The sequence below is a fragment of the Oncorhynchus masou genome, chromosome 6 (genome assembly GCF_036934945.1).
Source record: "Oncorhynchus masou masou isolate Uvic2021 chromosome 6, UVic_Omas_1.1, whole genome shotgun sequence".
NCBI classification, from domain to species: domain Eukaryota; kingdom Metazoa; phylum Chordata; class Actinopteri; order Salmoniformes; family Salmonidae; genus Oncorhynchus; species Oncorhynchus masou.
The window spans coordinates 72,100,140-72,118,141 of NC_088217.1; the positions used below are offsets into that span (position 1 = coordinate 72,100,140).

Genomic DNA, 18,002 nt, shown 5'->3' on the forward strand with positions numbered 1-18,002 from the left:
CTGCTACATGATGACATGCGACATGACATGCTACTTTTTAAAGCATTTGGTTGTTGTTGTTGTCATAATAGCATGTAAATACCTGTATTCTGTATTGTAGTGAACACACATTGTTTAGCCTACAGTTTGCCAGTCAGACAAATCCCCTTGTTACACTTCTTCCAGCAGAATCCAGGCTGGTCAATATACTGCCAGCCTGGCAGGCAGACAGGCAGACAGTAAACAACATGTATTATTGATGAAGGAGGAGGAAACTGCACGGGGCTTTGTGTCCCTGATGTTTGTGTTGCAGTACTGGGCCAAGGAGATATTCTCCAGACCTTTGATGCAGCCAGAGCCTCCCAGCCTCATACTGAGGTGCACTGTGTAATGAAGAGATTATTGAGTGAGAGAGGGGCACACACACACACACTACCCTCTCTCTCCTGACCCCTACACACACACACACACACACACACACACACACACACACACACACACACACACACACACACACACACACACACACACACACACACACACACACACACACACACACTGATAACATTGCACAGACTGCAGCTGGCGCACAATGTGGCCTTGAGAGACGCAGTCGTCTCTAATTAATTTAAAATCTCCTCCGGATCACGGAGGGGTATCAGGGGGGTACGGAAGGTCCAGTAATTCACTGCTGAGAACCCTGTCTGTCTGTCTGTCTGTCTGTCTGTCCCTTCTGAATAAATGACAACACAATGCTGTAGAATTACACAGCCATGCTAGGACGGTGTCGAGTGCAACTGGGTTACTGTAGCATGGAGCAATCAAGCCTAGTTACATATGCTGTATATTATGACAGAGACATGATTTGAAGTTATGATCCTATGTTTATACCATATGTATATATTTTGATAATGATGGATCGTATGCATACACCCAGCTCCATATCCCGTGCCTTGTTTCACAGGGGTTGGGTTAAATGCGGAAGACACAGTTTGGTTGAATGTATTCAGTTGTGCAACTGACTAGGTAGTCCAATGTTTCACTCTTCACCGAACAATGCTGAAGGAATATTTGGATGAAATCACTGGCCTTGCTTATTTCCCCGCCCTACCTTCCCAGGTAATAGCATGATAATCCCATTGAGTTCAAAGTTAATCCTGAATACCCAGCTACAATCCCTAGGCAGAGCCACTCTCCAAACCTTGAGGAGTCAGCAGGACCATAATGCATCTCATCTGACAGGTTATATGACTGATAAGAGTAAAGGAGACATTAAACGTGACAAAAGTAACCGACTCATTATTGTTCTAGGATCAGTTTTCCCTTTCAGATCATAATGAATACAATTATATGGACAAGGAGGACTTGATCCTAGATCAGCACTCCTACTCTGAGACACTTTGTGTATATGGGCCTTGACAGATGTGTTTTTTGGGAAGAGAACGCCATCTACTGGACAGAGAGGGAAGAACATCCGTGCAGACAGGTTACTGCCATGCAAGCTAATCATAATCAGAGGTATAATCCTTTTGTTTGTCACTTGAGACATCAAAGTAAATATTGCTTTAGAAAGAATGCTTATGCTAGTTTTTCTACTGATTGCCAGAACAGTTTTTCTCACATCGAGTTGATCCTTTTTTTGACAATACTGAATGTCGTCTAGTCTAGCTGCAGCTTAATGTTCAGCTTAATGTTCGTGGTTGGTTTTAGCACGTTAGAGTATGCTTTCAATTATCAGGCTTGGTATCACTGGGCAAGGCCAATTGCCATACACAATATAAAGTCTGTGGACAGTAAATACTTCAGCTGTGAAATACTGTAATGTCTCGCTAGGATTTTCTGGCAACATAAAGATATCTTAAAGTTGGATTTAACGGATCTGGGCCTTGTTAAATGGCAGAAATTATACATTGAACAAAAGCGGAAGACTGCCTTTAATATAATGTATGCTGTTATAAGTGTGTTGTTGTCGAAGCTCTTGGCAAGGCTTAGTATGCAGACGTAGGTGCAGCGTTCCAACTTGCACCCTATTCCCTATGTAGAGCACTACTTTTGACCAGGGCCCTTAGAGAGATTATCGAGTAGTATGTAGGGAATAGGGTGCCATTTGGGGCTGAAACATTTTTTTTTTATTGCATGGTTGTTGTGCCTGGGGTGTTTTTAAGTAGATGTGGTGAACAAAAGGCAGGGACAATGGAAAATTGTAGGAACCCAGGCCAAATCACTGAACAGTGTCATTTGCAGTTGTGTTTGAGGCAAATTGGACCTTTGCATATAGAGGTGATTTTAACATACAGTAAACATCTTTAGGCAATTAGTGTGATTTTAACATACAGTAAACATCTTTAGGCAATTAGTGTGGGTATTTGAACAATCAGTCGACACATTTTTGATGTCAAGTCATATAAGTTGCAATAAGTCCAGCACAATATGTTTTGTCAATTGCTTGTAACTCCTTGAATCCCTTAAATATTAGATCAAAATATCGCAATTTACCTTTAATTTTCTGATTAGATGTTTTTGTTTAAACCTGTTTATGTTAGAGTTGGCTCATTTTTATGATAGAAAACCCATCTCTTCTGAAAGAGAAAAGGTCTAGTTTCCCAAAATGTCACTAAACTTTCTAAAGCGATTACTCAAACTCATGTTCAGTTGTTCAACTCCGGTCTAACTAGTCATGGATAAGGAACTCATTTGCGTTTGGTCCAGCTCTAACTTGGCACCAGCCCTGTGATAGTGGGTTTATGTTCCTGTAGTGGCGTGTTATTTACGGCAGCCATTACCTGTGATGGAGAGGCTCCCTGGTGCGTAAAAGCCGCTCCACATAGTATCCCTGGATTTACGGCCGTGTTGAAGAGCTGGGGCTGGTTTTAGTTGTGAATAGGGTTTAATGCTCAACTGCTTCAGCGAATGAAAGTCTTGGGCCAAGTCACAGAGTTAGAGTGAAACGTGGTTATTTATTGGATGGCTTCAACTCTAACACACTGGCCTCACAACTGAAGGAGCCAAATGGTCCCCCCCCCCTTGAGAAAAAAAACAGTTTTGTCATTGTTTTGTATTTAATTTATTTTATATATATTTTTTGTCTGGAAACTGTCCTGGTTGTGGTGTTGCAGTAGCGTGGGGCACCTTTTTCATTCAGTGATACTTTGTCCTTCTCTTTTAGACATTAACATGTTTTAATTGTTGTCATTTAGAAGACACTCTTATCCAGAGCAATTTACAGTTAGTGCATTCATCTTAAGACAACCACACATCTCAGTCATCAATACAGTAGCTATCAGCAAAGTCAGTGCTAGTGGGGGGGGGGGGATCAAGTGCGAGTGTTAGACACTTTTGGGGGAAGGGGGGAGAGGTGGTACGAGGAAGGGAGCTGTGGGATTATTTAAGATAGTCTTTGAAGAAGTAGGGTTTCAAATGTAATGTCTAGGAGCAGGTTAATAGTGACAATGGGTAGGGTATATGGGTTGTTTTGGTATTCACACTAACCATTAGTAGTGTCTAGGGGTAGGGTATATGGGTTGTTTTGGTATTCACACTAACCATTAGTAGTGTCTAGGGGTAGGGTATATGGGTTGTTTTGGTATTCACACTAACCATTAGTAGTGTCTAGGGGTAGGGTATATGGGTTGTTTTGGTATTCACACTAACCATTAGTAGTGTCTAGGGGTAGGGTATATGGGTTGTTTTGGTATTCACACTAACCATTAGTAGTGTCTAGGAGTAGGGTATATGGGTTGTTTTGGTATTCACACTAACCATTAGTAGTGTCTAGGGGTAGGGTATATGGGGTTGTTTTGGTATTCACACAAACCATTAGTAGTGTCTAGGGGTAGGGTATAGGGGTTGATTTGATATTCACACTAACCATTAGTATTGTCTAGGGGTAGGGTATAGGGGTTGATTTGATATTCACACTAACCATTAGTAGTGTCTAGGGGTAGGGTATAGGGGTTGATTTGATGTACAGTTATATAGGTAGTTTGATTTGAGAGTAAGAGATTTGCTATATTAAGGCCTCTGTAGTATATATGGAGGTTTGAAATGTGTCATTCATGTGGTAAGGAGCCTGGTTTGTGCTATAGTAGGCTCCTTGGTTAGTTCCTCTCCTGCACGCTGCTTGAGCTAGTGTGTTGTTCAATAGCCACTAGATGGCCCTGCAGTACTTGTCTTGTGAAATTGTCTGCTTTCAATTCCATCTTGGTTACCATGCAGTGGACAACCTAATGATCAAGATCTTGGTAGTATTGCATATATCAGAAATAACATAATGATGATTAAAAAGCTTTGTTAAGTTTTGCTTTTTCAAATGAACTCATGTGTTATATGTGATAGCCACGAAGGTAAATATTTTATATCTATATATTTTTTAATAGAGGTGAAGGAAAGGCCTTACTTTGTTTGCTTTAAGGCTCTATGCCACATGGAGTGTTGAACTAGTTGATTTTGGACAAGGTTTTTCACTAAATTAGTGACTCAGCACTATATAGTTAATGGCTGACCAAGGTAATTATTATTAAGCACCTTTTAGTGTTTAAAAAAATATATTTTTTTTTTTACCCCTTTTCATGGTATCCAATTGGTAGTTACAGTCTTGTCTCATCGCTGCAACTCCCGTACGGACTCAGGAGAGGCAAAGGTCGAGAGCCATGCGTCCTCTGAAACACAACCCAACCTAGCCGCACTGCTTCTTGACACAATGCACATCCAACCTGGAAGCACCAATGTGTCGGAGGAAACACCGTACACCTGGCGACCTGGTCAGCATGCACTGCACCCTGGCCCACCACAGGAGTCACTAGTGCACAATGAGATAAGGTTATCCCTGCCGGCTAAGCCCTCCCTAACCCGGACGACGCTGGGCCAATTGTGCGCAGCCCCATGGGCCTCCCGGTCGCAGCCGGCTGCGACAGAGCCTGGGCTCGAACCCAGAATCTCTGGTGGCACAGCTAGCACTGCAAAGCAGTGCCTTAGACCACTGTGTTGCCCAGGAGGCCTCTTTTAGTGTTTCTATCCAGATGCAGTCTGACTGACCCTGTTCAGGACAACAGTACATAGAACAGACGGAAGTCAGAAGATGGGACTTGTGCTTTTATAAGATGTCCATATAGGGAGATGTCCATATAGGGAGATGTCCATATAGGGAGATGTCCATACAGTGTCAAGAAAAAGTATGTGAAGCCTTTTGAAATACCTGGATTTCTGCATTGGTCATACAATTTGATCTGATCTTCATCTAGGTCACAACAATAGACAAACCGTCTGCTTAAACTAATAACACACAAACAATTATACGTGTTCATGTCTTTATTGAACACACTGTGTAAACATTCACAGGTCCAGGGTGGGAAAGGTATGTGAACCTTGGATTTAATAACTGGTTGACCCTCCTTTGGCAGCAATAACCTCAAACCAATGTGTTCTGTAGTTTCGGATCAGACCTGCACAACGGTTAAGAGGGATTTTGGACCATTCCTCTTTACAAAACTGTTCCAGTTCAGCAATATTCTTGGGACGTCTGGTGTGAACTTCTTTCTTGAGTTCGTGTCACAGCATCTCAATCGGGTTGAGGTCAGGACCCTGACCGGGCCATTCCAGATGGCGTATTTTCTGGAATTTGATTTACTTCTGTGTTTTGTGTCATTGTCCTGTTACATCACCCAACTTCTGTTGCGCTTCAATTGGCAGACAAATAGCCTAACATTCTCCTGCAAAATGTCTTGATAAACTTGGGAATTCATTTTTCCGTTGATGATAGCAAGCTGTCCAGGCCCTGAGGCAGCAAAGCAGCCCAAACCATGATGCTCCCTCCACCATACTTTACAGTTGGGATGAGGTTTTGATGTTGGTGTGCTGTGCTGTGCCTTTTTCTCTCCACACATAGGGTTGTGTGTTCCTTCCAAACAACTCAACTGTAGTTTGAGCTGTCCACAGAATATTTTGCCAGAAGCGCTGTGGAACATCCAGGTGCTCTTTTGCGAACTTAAGATGTGCAGCAATTTTAGTTTTGGACAGCAGTGGCTTCTTCTGTGGTGTCCTCCCATGAACATCATTCTTGTTTATTGTTTTACATATTGTAGACTTGTCAGAAATGGTAGCATGTTCCAGAGATTACTGTAAGTCTTTAGGTGATACTCTAGGATTCTTCTTAACCTCATCGAACATGCTGTGCTCATGCAGTCATCTTTGCAGGATGGCCACTCCTAGGGAGAGTAGCAACAGTGCTGAACTTTCTCCATTTATAGACAATTTGTCTTACCGTGGACTGGTGAACATTTAGAGACGGCTTTTAGAGATACTTTTGTAACCCTTTCCAGCTTTATGCAAGTCAACAATTCTTAATCTTAGGTCTTCTGAGATCTCTTTTGTTTGAGGCAATGCTTCTTGTGAATAGCAAACTTAAATTTTGTGAGTGTTTTATAGGGCAAGGCAGCGCTATCTCCAATCTCGTCTCATTGAATGGACTCCAGGTTAGCTGACTCCTGACTCCAATTAGCTTTTGGATGAGGACATTAGCCTACGGGTTCACATACTTTTCCCAACCTACACTGTGAATGTTTAAATGATGTATTCAATATAGACAACATAGAAAAATGCTACATTTGTGAGTTACTAGTTTAAGCACACTATGTTTGTCTATTGTTGTCTTAGATGAAGATCAGATCAAATTTAATCACCAATTTATGCAGAAATCATGTTATTCCAAGGGGTTCACATAGGTTTTATTGCCACTGTAGTAAGACATCCATATAGTAAGACATCCATATTGTAAGACTTATAGTAAGACATCCATATCGCAAGATTCATAGAAAGACATCCATATAGTAAGACATCCATATAGTAAGACATCCATATTGTAAGACTTATAGTAAGACATCCATATAGTAAGACATCCATATAGTAAGACATCCATATTGTAAGACATCCATATAGTAAGACATCCATATAGTAAGACATCCATATTGTAAGACTTATAGTAAGACATCCATATAGTAAGACTTATAGTAAGAGATCCATATAGTAAGACATCCATATAGTAAGACATCCATATTGTAAGACTTATAGTAAGACATCCATATAGTAATACTTATAGTGAGACATCCATATTGTAGTAAGACATCCATATTGTAGTAAGACATCCATATTGTAGTAAGACATCCATATAGTAATACTTATAGTAAGACATCCATATAGTAATACTTATAGTAAGACATCCATATAGTAATACTTATAGTAAGACATCCATATAGTAATACTTATAGTAAGACATCCATATTGTAGTAAGACATCCATATAGTAATACTTATAGTAAGACATCCATATTGTAGTAAGACATCCATATTGTAGTAAGACATCCATATTGTAAGACATCCATATAGTAATACTTATAGTAAGACATCCATATTGTAGTAAGACATCCATATTGTAGTAAGACATCCATATTGTAAGACATCCATATAGTAATACTTATAGTAAGACATCCATATTGTAGTAAGACATCCATATTGTAAGACATCCATATAGTAATACTTATAGTAAGACATCCATATTGTAGTAAGACATCCATATTGTAAGACATCTGGCCCTGCCGCTCGGCCCGACGCCGTCCCCGAATTTTAAAAATGTTTTCGGACGTCTAGTAAGGGACGGTACATTTGCAATATGGACTTTCTCACTAACCATACAGAAAATTTCGAAATGTTCCCTTAAGGTATGTAGGACTTATAGTAAGACTTATAGTAAGACTTATAGTAAGACGTATAGTAAGACATATTGTAAGACTTATAGTAAGACATCCATATAGTAAGACTTATAGTAAGACTTATAGTAAGACATCCATATTGTAAGATATATAGTAAGACTTATCGTAAGACATCCATATTGTAAGACTTATAGTAAGAAATCCATATAGTAAGACATCCATATAGTAATACTTATAGTAAGACATCCATATTGTAGTAAGACATCCATATTGTAGTAAGACATCCATATTGTAAGACATCCATATAGTAATACTTATCGTAAGACATCCATATTGTAGTAAGACATCCATATTGTAAGACATCCATATTGTAAGACTTATAGTAAGACATCCATATTGTAAGACTTATAGTAAGACATCCATATAGTAATTTATTGTAGTTTATTTTACCTTTATTTAACTAGGCAAGTCAGTTAAGAACAAATTCTTATTTTCAATGATGGCCTAGGAACAGTGGGTTAACTGCCTGTTCGGTGGCAGAATGACAGATTTGTACCTTGTCAGCTAGGCTACCCTGCTACCCTTATAGTAAGACTATTGTAAGACTTATAGTAAGACATCCATATAGTACGACATCCATATTGTAAGACTTATAGTAAGACTTATAGTAAGACATCCATATTGTAAGACTTATAGTAAGACTTATAGTAAGACATCCATATTGCAAGACTTATAGTAAGAACTCCATATTGTAAGACTTATAGTAAGACATCCATATAGTAAGACTTATAGTAAGACTTATAGTAAGACGTCCATATTGCAAGACTTATAGTAAGAAATCCATATAGTAAGACTTATAGTAAGACTTATAGTAAGATTTATAGTAAGACATCCATATAGTAAGACTTATAGTAAGACTTATAGTAAGACGTATAGTAAGACTTATAGTAAGACTTATAGTAAGACATCCATATAGTAAGACTTATAGTAAGACTTATAGTAAGACTTATAGTAAGACTTATAGTAAGACATCCATAAGGGAATTCCCCCCTCAAATGGACAAAAATGAATGGGAAACCATTGGCATAGTACAAACCATGTACACGATGGACAATACCACCCAAATCGGCGTTGATTCATGCAAAATGTTTTGCAAATGCCATATGGCAATTGCCAGTTGAAACACTTCAAAAATCCAACAGGTGGCGTGTGCACTCCACCGTGGTTTTTCATATAGGGAATGGACCCCAAGTCAACATCCAAAAGCCAAATTTTGAAAAAATGATTTTTTTGTCAAAAACTTATCACCCCTTAAAAAAGTGATTTCTGGACCGTTTATCGAAATTCTTTAGAATTTTGTGTCAATTACACACGTATAAGAACTGTATCAACATACTTTAGTCATATTTTATTATCATATTTTTATTTTTTTTTTACTTGTGCATTAGGCATATGTTTTCTCCATTTGCAACATGATTTCATAGGAAGTCTGTATCAACATACTTTAGTCATATTTTATTATCATATTTTTTTTTTTTTTTACTTGTGCAAAAAGTCAAAAATTGCTAAATTTCATAAAAAACTTCACACACCCCTAAAAAAGTGCTTTCTGGACCGTTTTTCGAAATTCTTTAGAATTTTGTGTCAATTACACACGTATAAGAACTGTATCAACATACTTTAGTCATATTTTATTATCATATTTTTGTTTTGTTTTTACTTGTGCATTAGGCATATGTTTTCTCCATTTGGAATATGATTTCATAGGAAGTCAAAAGTCAAAAATAGCTAAATTTTATAAAACACTTCACACACCCTTAAAAAGTGGCATATGTTTTGTGGGGGCCAAATGTCATAAGAAATTTGACATGCTCAAAAATCCTGCAGAAATGCAAAATTGACTGGCCTGATGAACTCGGGATGGCCGGGCAGTGATTGTTGTTCCTTTCAATCACTCGTGGTGTTGATTTCATCATGTCCATTTGTTTATGTTTTCTCACTTTTGCAAAGTCACTGTGCATTTGCAATATGGTTAACTGGGCATTCACCATCACGAATTTGTCATGCTATAAAAATCGTGCAGGAATGCCAAATTGACTGGCCCGATGAACTCGGGATGGCTGGGCAGTGATTCTGGTACCTCTCCATCGCTCGTTAGGGTTGATTTCAGAATGTCACTTTTGGTGATGGTACCTCACTGTTAAAACATATTGCAAATGTTTTCTCACTTTTGCAAAGTCACTGAAAATCGTGCAGGAATGCAAAATTGACTGGCCCGATGAACTTGGGATGGCTGGGCAGTGATTCTGGTACCTCTCCATCGCTCGTTAGGGTTGATTTCAGAATGTCCATTTGGTGATGTTTTCTCACTCTTGCAAAGTCACTGTGCATTTGCAATATGGTTAACTGGGCATTCACCATCACCAATTTGTCATGCTATAAAAATCGTGCAGGAATGCCAAATTGACTGGCGCGATGAACTCGGGATGGCTGGGCAGTGATTCTGGTACCTCTCCATCGCTCGTTAGGGTTGATTTCAGAATGTCACTATTGGTGATGGTACCTTGGTGATCACCGTCCATCAGTCAATTTGATATCATTCTGACACCAAACTGATACAAACTGTACCTCACCGTTTCAAACATAAAAAAAACATTTCTAGCAAATCGACAAGAGTCAATCCAGTTTCAAGGTCATTTGGTGTCCGTAAAACCAATCTGAAAATCAATTTGATAATCATTCTGACACTAAAGTCTTGTGTCTCTGACTTTTCTAAATGGTCAAAATGGCCCTGCCGCTCGAACCTTCTAGAGCCACCTAACTCACCACGCACTCCCTGAGGTCTAGAACAGGTTTAAAAATGTTTTTTTTAGCGGATTGGAGGCATTGTCGTCTAGTAAGGTTGTGTATCTGTGTGATTTAGTTTTCCTTTGATTTTTATGGGAAAAATGACTGATTTACAGTATGGACTTTCTCACTAACCATACAGAAAATGTCGAAATGTTCCTCATTAAGGTATGTAGGACTTATAGTAAGACTTATAGTAAGACTTATAAGTAAGAATCGACACAGGTAGACTTATAGTGTCCTGATTGACTGTATCAGACAGGTTCACATCCATATCAGTAAGACTTATAGTAAGAAACTTTTAGTAAGACATCCATATTGTAAGACGGGATAGTAAGACCTTCTAAATCTAACGTTCCGCCGACATCAATATTGCAGGTTTCAAGACTTATAGTAAGAAATCCATGTAGTAAGACATCCATATAGTAAGACTTATAGTAAGACATCCATATTGTAAGACTTATAGTAAGACATCAAAGCGGGATATCTCGTTGATACGGCCTTGGGATTATGTTTATGCCAAAACACCGATATTTTCTTTGACATCTGTTGGGAGAAATGACTGATTTTACAGTAAGACTTATATTTATTTATTTATTTATTTTACCTTTATTTAAAAATATTCGACATCCAACTGGATTGTAACTGTAAGACTTATTTGAACATCACAAGACATCCATATAGTAAATGACATCCATATTTGATGAAAAAAATACATCCATTTTCATTTTGTAAGACATCCATATAGTAAGACATCCATATAGTAAGACTTATAGTAATGTTTTGTCAAATTGCAGTGATTGCTTATGCCCTCTTGTGGGATTTTCCGGCATAGTAAAAATGACCAAAATATTATTTCATAAAACGAAAACCGAATGTCCGAGTTCATTTGATGACTTCCCGGTAAGACATCCATATTTTTCGTAAAGACTTATAGTAAGAAAATGTCGAAATCCATATTGTAAGACTTATAGTAAGACATCCATATAGTAAGACATCCATATATTAAGACATCCATATAGTAAGACTTATAGTAAGACATCCATATTGCAAGACTTATAGTAAGAAATCCACATAGTAAGACTTATAGTAAGACTTATAGTAAGACTTATAGTAAGACTTATAGTAAGACATCCATATAGTAAGACTTATAGTAAGACTTATAGTAAGACATCCATATTGTATGACGTATAGTAAGACTTATGGTAAGACATCCATATTGTAAGACTTATAGTAAGAAATCCATATAGTAAGACATCCATATAGTAAGGCATCCATATAGTAAGACATCCATATTGTAAGACTTATAGAAAGACATCCATATCGTAAGACATCCATATAGTAAGACATCCATATAGTAAGACATCCATATAGTAAGACATCCATATTGTAAGAATTATATTAAGACATCCATATAGTAAGACATCCATATAGTAAGACTTATAGTAAGACATCCATATTGTAAGACTTATAGTAAGACGTATTGTAATACATGCATATAGTAAGATTTATAATAAGACATCCATATAGTATGACTTATAGTAAGACATCCATATTGTATGACTTATGTTAAGACATGCATATTGTAAGACTTATAGTAAGACGTATAGTAATACATGCATATAGTAAGATTTATAATAAGACATCCATATAGTATGACTTATAGTAAGACTTATAGTAAGACATCCATATAGTAATATACAGTTGAAGTCGGAAGTTTACATACACTTAGGTTGGAGTCATTAAAACTCGTTTTTAAATCACTACACAAATTTCTTGTTAACAAAATATAATTTTGACAAGTTGGTTAGGACATCTACTTTGTGCATGACACAAGTCATTTTTCCAACAATTGTTTACAGACAGATTATTTAATTTATTATTCACTGTATCACAATTCCAGCGGGTCATACATTTGCATACACTAAATTGACTGTACCTTTAAACAGCTTGGAAAATTCCAGAAAATGTATTTCAAGGCCTACCTTCACACTCAGTGCATCATTGGAAAATCAAAAGAAATCAGCCAAGAGCTCAGGAAAAAAATGTATGATCCTAATTTACCTAAAACAGGGATTTTTTACTCAGATTAAATGTCAGGAATTGTGAAAAATGTATTTGGTTAGGGTGTAAACTTCAGACTTCAACTGTATTTCATAACATCTATTTGCATTTGTAATTCTACAGTTCAGGAGAACAATATCATGTTTCTAATTCGAGCTCCTAAAGCCATCCCAGTTGCCATGGCACAAAATGGATACCCAGTGTAATGCAGCACTCTGCACTGTAATAATAAAAAGTTGTGTATTCAAATATACAACTGTAAGGCAACCAGCTGCAATAGGTTTGTGAGTATGCTTTAAAAAAACATATAATTGTTGAGCAAACTCACAATCCTATTGCAGCTGGGGTAATAAGTTAATCTTGTACATCTTCTGACCTAATGTCACGCCCTGACCATAGAGAGCCCTTGGAATCTCTATAGTGGTTTCGGTCAGGGTGTGACAAGGTGACTAGAATGTGTATTTCTATGTTGGTGGTTTTGTATGGTTCCCAATTAGAGGCAGCTGGTAATCGTTGCCTCTAATTGGGGATCATATTTAGGAAGCCCTATCTCCCACCTGCTTTGTGGGATATTGTGTTGTGTTTGTGCATGTACACCACTTCTTCACGGTTCGTTATTGGTGTACTGTTTTTGTGTAAAGTTTCACTGAAATAAAGATGTGGAACTTCAATCATGCTTGCCCGTGGTCCGCTCATTACGACGATCGTAACACCTAACCCTGATACACAATCCAGGTCTCAATTGTATCAAGGCTTAAAAATCCTCCTTTAACCTGTCTCCTCTCCTTCCTCCACACCTTTTGAAGTGGATTTAACAAGTGACATCAATAAGGGATCATAGCTTTCACCTGGTTTCTCCTGGTCAGTCTATGTCATGAAAGAGCAGGTGTCCTTAATGTGTTGTACACTCAGTGTAAGTTAAAGCTTAAACCCTGCTGCTAGAATCACAGTGGAAAACAACTGCACTAATGCTAGATTTGTCTTTACTAAACATGGTTTTTAAAGATTCCACTGCAGGCTCACTGCTGAAAGATGATCAACTTTTGCTACAGAGACTAAAAGCAGAAAAGCTTCTGAACATCCCATTTTTTTTCTATGACCCTAATTGGAACATGCACTATGTCCTGAAGCCTCAGAAGTTACTCCAAAAGAAGGAACTGTCCTCGTTTCAGATTCTACACTTCAAAGGCTATGCGGCCTGCCTGCCTTCCTGCATGACCATGTCAAGGAAGAAGTTTTGAGTCAAAGATAATGTCGGGGTTCTGTGATAAAGTTTTGTGGGGCCAAACACTGCCTGCTTTACATCTAAACTTCCACAAGCTAGTTGAGTTTGGGGATTTCACTTGAAGATACTTTAACACTGAAGACATGATTTGCAGAAAGTTAGTGCACTAACTTAACTATAATCTGTCTCCATATGGCAAAATCTACCTAGTTACAGTAAGTGACAGATTGATCACTGCATGCTGGGTAAGCCTCTTAGCCGTACAGTAGGTTTAACCACTCAACCATCTCCCCCTGTCGAGGGTGTAATAAGCTTATTGACAAAATATAAGGATGTTTACTTCTGGTTTGAAAAAACAGAGGCCGTGACACTGTGTTGAACACAATAATGGTACCAAGTGAAACGAACACTGCCCCCACCTCGTTCTCCAACTAATGTGCATGAATTGAGGAGAAAACTGAAGAGGAAATTGGGCATATCCTCCTCATGTCTGCCAAGAGTGGCTGAATTTACTCTTCACTTGAACACTATAACATACAGTACAATATTAGGGGCTGTGATTGTAGCAAAGGGAAATCGTGCCTCGAATAAACGCAGATACTGATAACCGTTTTATGGACATTCCATGATATATCTCATTCCCATATATATCTCATATATATCTCATCCATATATATCTCATTCCCATATATATCTCATATATATCTCATCCATATATATGGATGTCTTAATATTCAGTTGAAGTCAGAGGTTTACATGCACCTCAGCCAAATACATTTAAACTAAAGTTTTTCACAATTCCTGACATTTAATCCTAGTAAGAATTCCCTGTCTTAGGTCAGTTAGGAACACCACTTTATTTTAAGATTGTGAAATGTCAGAATAATAGTAGAGAGAATCATTTATTTCAGCTTTTATTTCTTTCATCACATTCCCAGTGGGTCAGAAGTTTACATACACTCAATTAGTATTTGGTAGCATTGCCTTTAAATTGTTTAACTTGGGTTAAACATTTCGGTAGCCTTCACAAGCTTCCCACAATACGTTGGGTGAATTTTGGCCCATTCCTCCTGACGAAGCTGGTGTAACTGTATCAGGTTTGTAGGCCTCCTTGCTCGCACACACTTTTTCAGTTCTGTCCACAAATTTTCTATAGGATTGAGGTTAGGGCTTGTGATGGCCACTCCAATACCTTGACTGTATTGTCCTTAAGCTATTTTGCCACACCTTTGGAAGTATGCTTGGGTCATTGTCCATTTGGATGACCCATCTGGACCAAGCTTTAACTTCCTGACTGATGTCTTGAGATGTTGCTTCAATGTATCCACATCATTTTACTCCCTCATGATGCCATCTATTTTGTGAAGTGTACCAGTCCCTCCTTCAGCAAAGCACCACCACAACATGACGCTGCCACCCCCATGCTTCATGGTTGGGATGGTGTTCTTTGGCTTGCAAGCCTCCCCCTTTTTCCTCCAAACATAATGATGGTCATTATGGCCAAACAGTTCTATTTTTATTTCATCAGACCAGAGGACATTTCTCCAAAAAGTATGATCATTGTCCCCATGTGCAGTTGCAAACCGTAGTTTGGCTTTTTTATTTCAGTTTTGGAGCAGTGGCTTCTTCCTTGCTGAGCGGCCTTTCAGGTTATGTTGATATTGGACTCGTTTTACTGTGGATATAGATACTTTTGCACCTGTCTCCTCCAGCATCTTCACAAGGTCCTTTGCTGTTGATCTGGGATTGATTTGCATTTTTCACACTAAAGTACATTCATCTCTAGGAGACAGAACGCGTCTTCTTCCTGAGCGGTATTTATGGCCGTGTGGTCCCATGGTGTTTATACTTGCGTACTTATGTTTGTACAGATGAACGTGGTACCTTCAGGTGTTTGGAAAATGTTCCCAATGATGAACCAGACATGTGGAGGTCTACAATGTTTTTTTCTGAGGTCTTGGCTGATTTCTTTTGATTTTCCCATAATGTCAAGCAAAGAGGCACTGTGTTTGGAGGTAGGCCTTGAAATACATCCACAGGTACACCTCCAATTGACTCAAATGATGTAAATTAATAAATCAGAAACTTCTAAAGCCATGACATCATTTTCTGGAATTTTCCAAGCTGAATTTTCCAAGCTGACCCACTTGAATTGTGATACAGTGAATAATAAGTTAAATAATCTGTCGGTAAACAATGTTAGGAAAAATGACTTGTGTCATGCATGCAAGTAGATGTCCTAACCGACATGCTAAACTATAGTTTGTTTACAAGACATTTGTGGAGTGGTTGAAAAACACGTTTTAATGACTCCAACCTAAGTGTATGTAAACTTCTGACTTCAACTGTAGATGTTATATAGATGTTATGACACAGATGTTATGAACTAGATATTATGAAATAGATATTATGAAGTGGAAATGATGAAATAGATATTATGAAATAGATATTTGTGACATGTAGATAGTCACAGACTTTGGTCTATGTTGCTGGTGGCTTTTCTATCTCTCTGCCTTTTGACTAGTAACAACACCTGTTACATTTAGCTGTTTTGTTGACAACCAGCAGCCAACCTGACTCTGTCCTTTTTCCCACAGCGACAAAAGCTGATTCACGTGCTAGAGGAAGAGCGACGCCTGCGATTGGACAGTGAGAAGCGGCTTCGGGAGGTGACGGACGAGTCGGAGCTGGGCCGAGCGCAGATGGTTTCGCTACAGCAGCACTTCTCCAGGTAACATGCAGCCCCTACGCACTCACACACACACACACACACACACACACACACACACACACACACACACACACACACACACACACACACACACACACACACACACACACACACACACACACACACACACACACATATATACATACACACTGACACAGGCACAGACATGAGCGCTCACACACACACACACACACACACACACACCGCTGTCCCATGCGCCATGGCAACGTTTCCATGACAACAGACCAGTAGGCACCACCAGCTTACTGTACCACTGTAGCATGACACAGGTCAGACACAACCTATATAGGCCAAGATAAATTCTGTCTGTGCTACCATCAGATTGCACTGTCGTACTCATTGACATAATGCCAAAGATTTTAATGCCACAGACTTTGCCACAGGTTTTAAACTAGGGGCCAATTTTAATTTACACAGCCATCTCTGTTTTTAAATCTTTTGTGTTGAGAAATCTTTATTGCAAACCGTCCCTCCTCAAACCGTCTCTTCATTCATCTCTTGGTGTATCACTTCATCAGTCAACCTTGACTGTATTGAAAGACACATTTTTTTTCTATCTCTCCAACATTTAAAATGAAGGAAGGATGAAGCCTTTGTCAGTTCTCTGACCGCGAAGAATGACAACTGCATCGAGAGTCCATTTCCCCTTTTACTATAGGATCATTTACATCCTACTGCAGCCTCATTGAGGTGTGACGTAAGCGAATTCACCACTCAACTCAGAACTGATGTCATAATTAGGAGATAGTCATTCAACGCACTGCCGCACAAGAATAACCCGTGGATTTTTAGAATGAGCGCTGATCTTCCCGTTTTAAATTGGGCGACGAAAATCTGTCCTATTAAAATAGTGTGACATTGTATTGGAGTTAGTTGTCTGGAGTTAGTTGCTCAGAATGACCTCTGAACTCTGTGGGTCGTCATAGTTGTCATGTAGTGTTTTAACTATGGGTTCAGTACAGCTATGGTACAAGTCTAACAATGGTATAAGTGTTTCTTCTCTAAGTTTTGTAGTAGTATTGTAAGAAATCTGACTTTCTCAAGACCGCAAACACCAAGGGTGTTTGTGGGCTAGTGGCTACTGACGCTGCCCTTGGTCAAGGCAATTGGAGTTTAAGCATCCCCCAAAATCGCAACAATGGTGTCAGAAGTGGGATTTGGACCCACGCCTCCAAGGAATGTCAGATGTGTCACAGTTGTAATGGCTACTATGGCAACTCACCCGCTTCACTCAACCGCATTCACAACAGCTTTGATGGCTAACACACTGCAATGCACATCAATGAAATGTTAATGAACTTATATCCCAATGATTCTATATGGTGTCAAACTTAATGGACCAGTAGTGGTTAAACCATCAGCATGGGCCATTGTCATTCCAGCCCACGAGCTCAACATACCCAAGCCCCACAACTCTGTATCATGTTCAGCGT

The 18,002-nt window shown here is 38.8% G+C and overlaps 1 protein-coding gene across 3 annotated transcripts in view; it reads left to right on the plus strand.

Annotated features, from left to right (window-relative positions):
• The window catches only part of LOC135542580 (nck-associated protein 5-like), a 188,791-nt gene that overhangs the window by 91,584 nt on the left and 79,205 nt on the right, over window positions 1–18,002 (plus strand). For all 3 annotated transcript variants that reach the window (XM_064969668.1, XM_064969670.1, XM_064969669.1), the window contains one exon: window positions 16,415–16,548. In XM_064969668.1, the coding sequence (XP_064825740.1) occupies window positions 16,415–16,548 (134 nt within the window). The remainder of the gene's footprint in view (window positions 1–16,414; window positions 16,549–18,002) is intronic.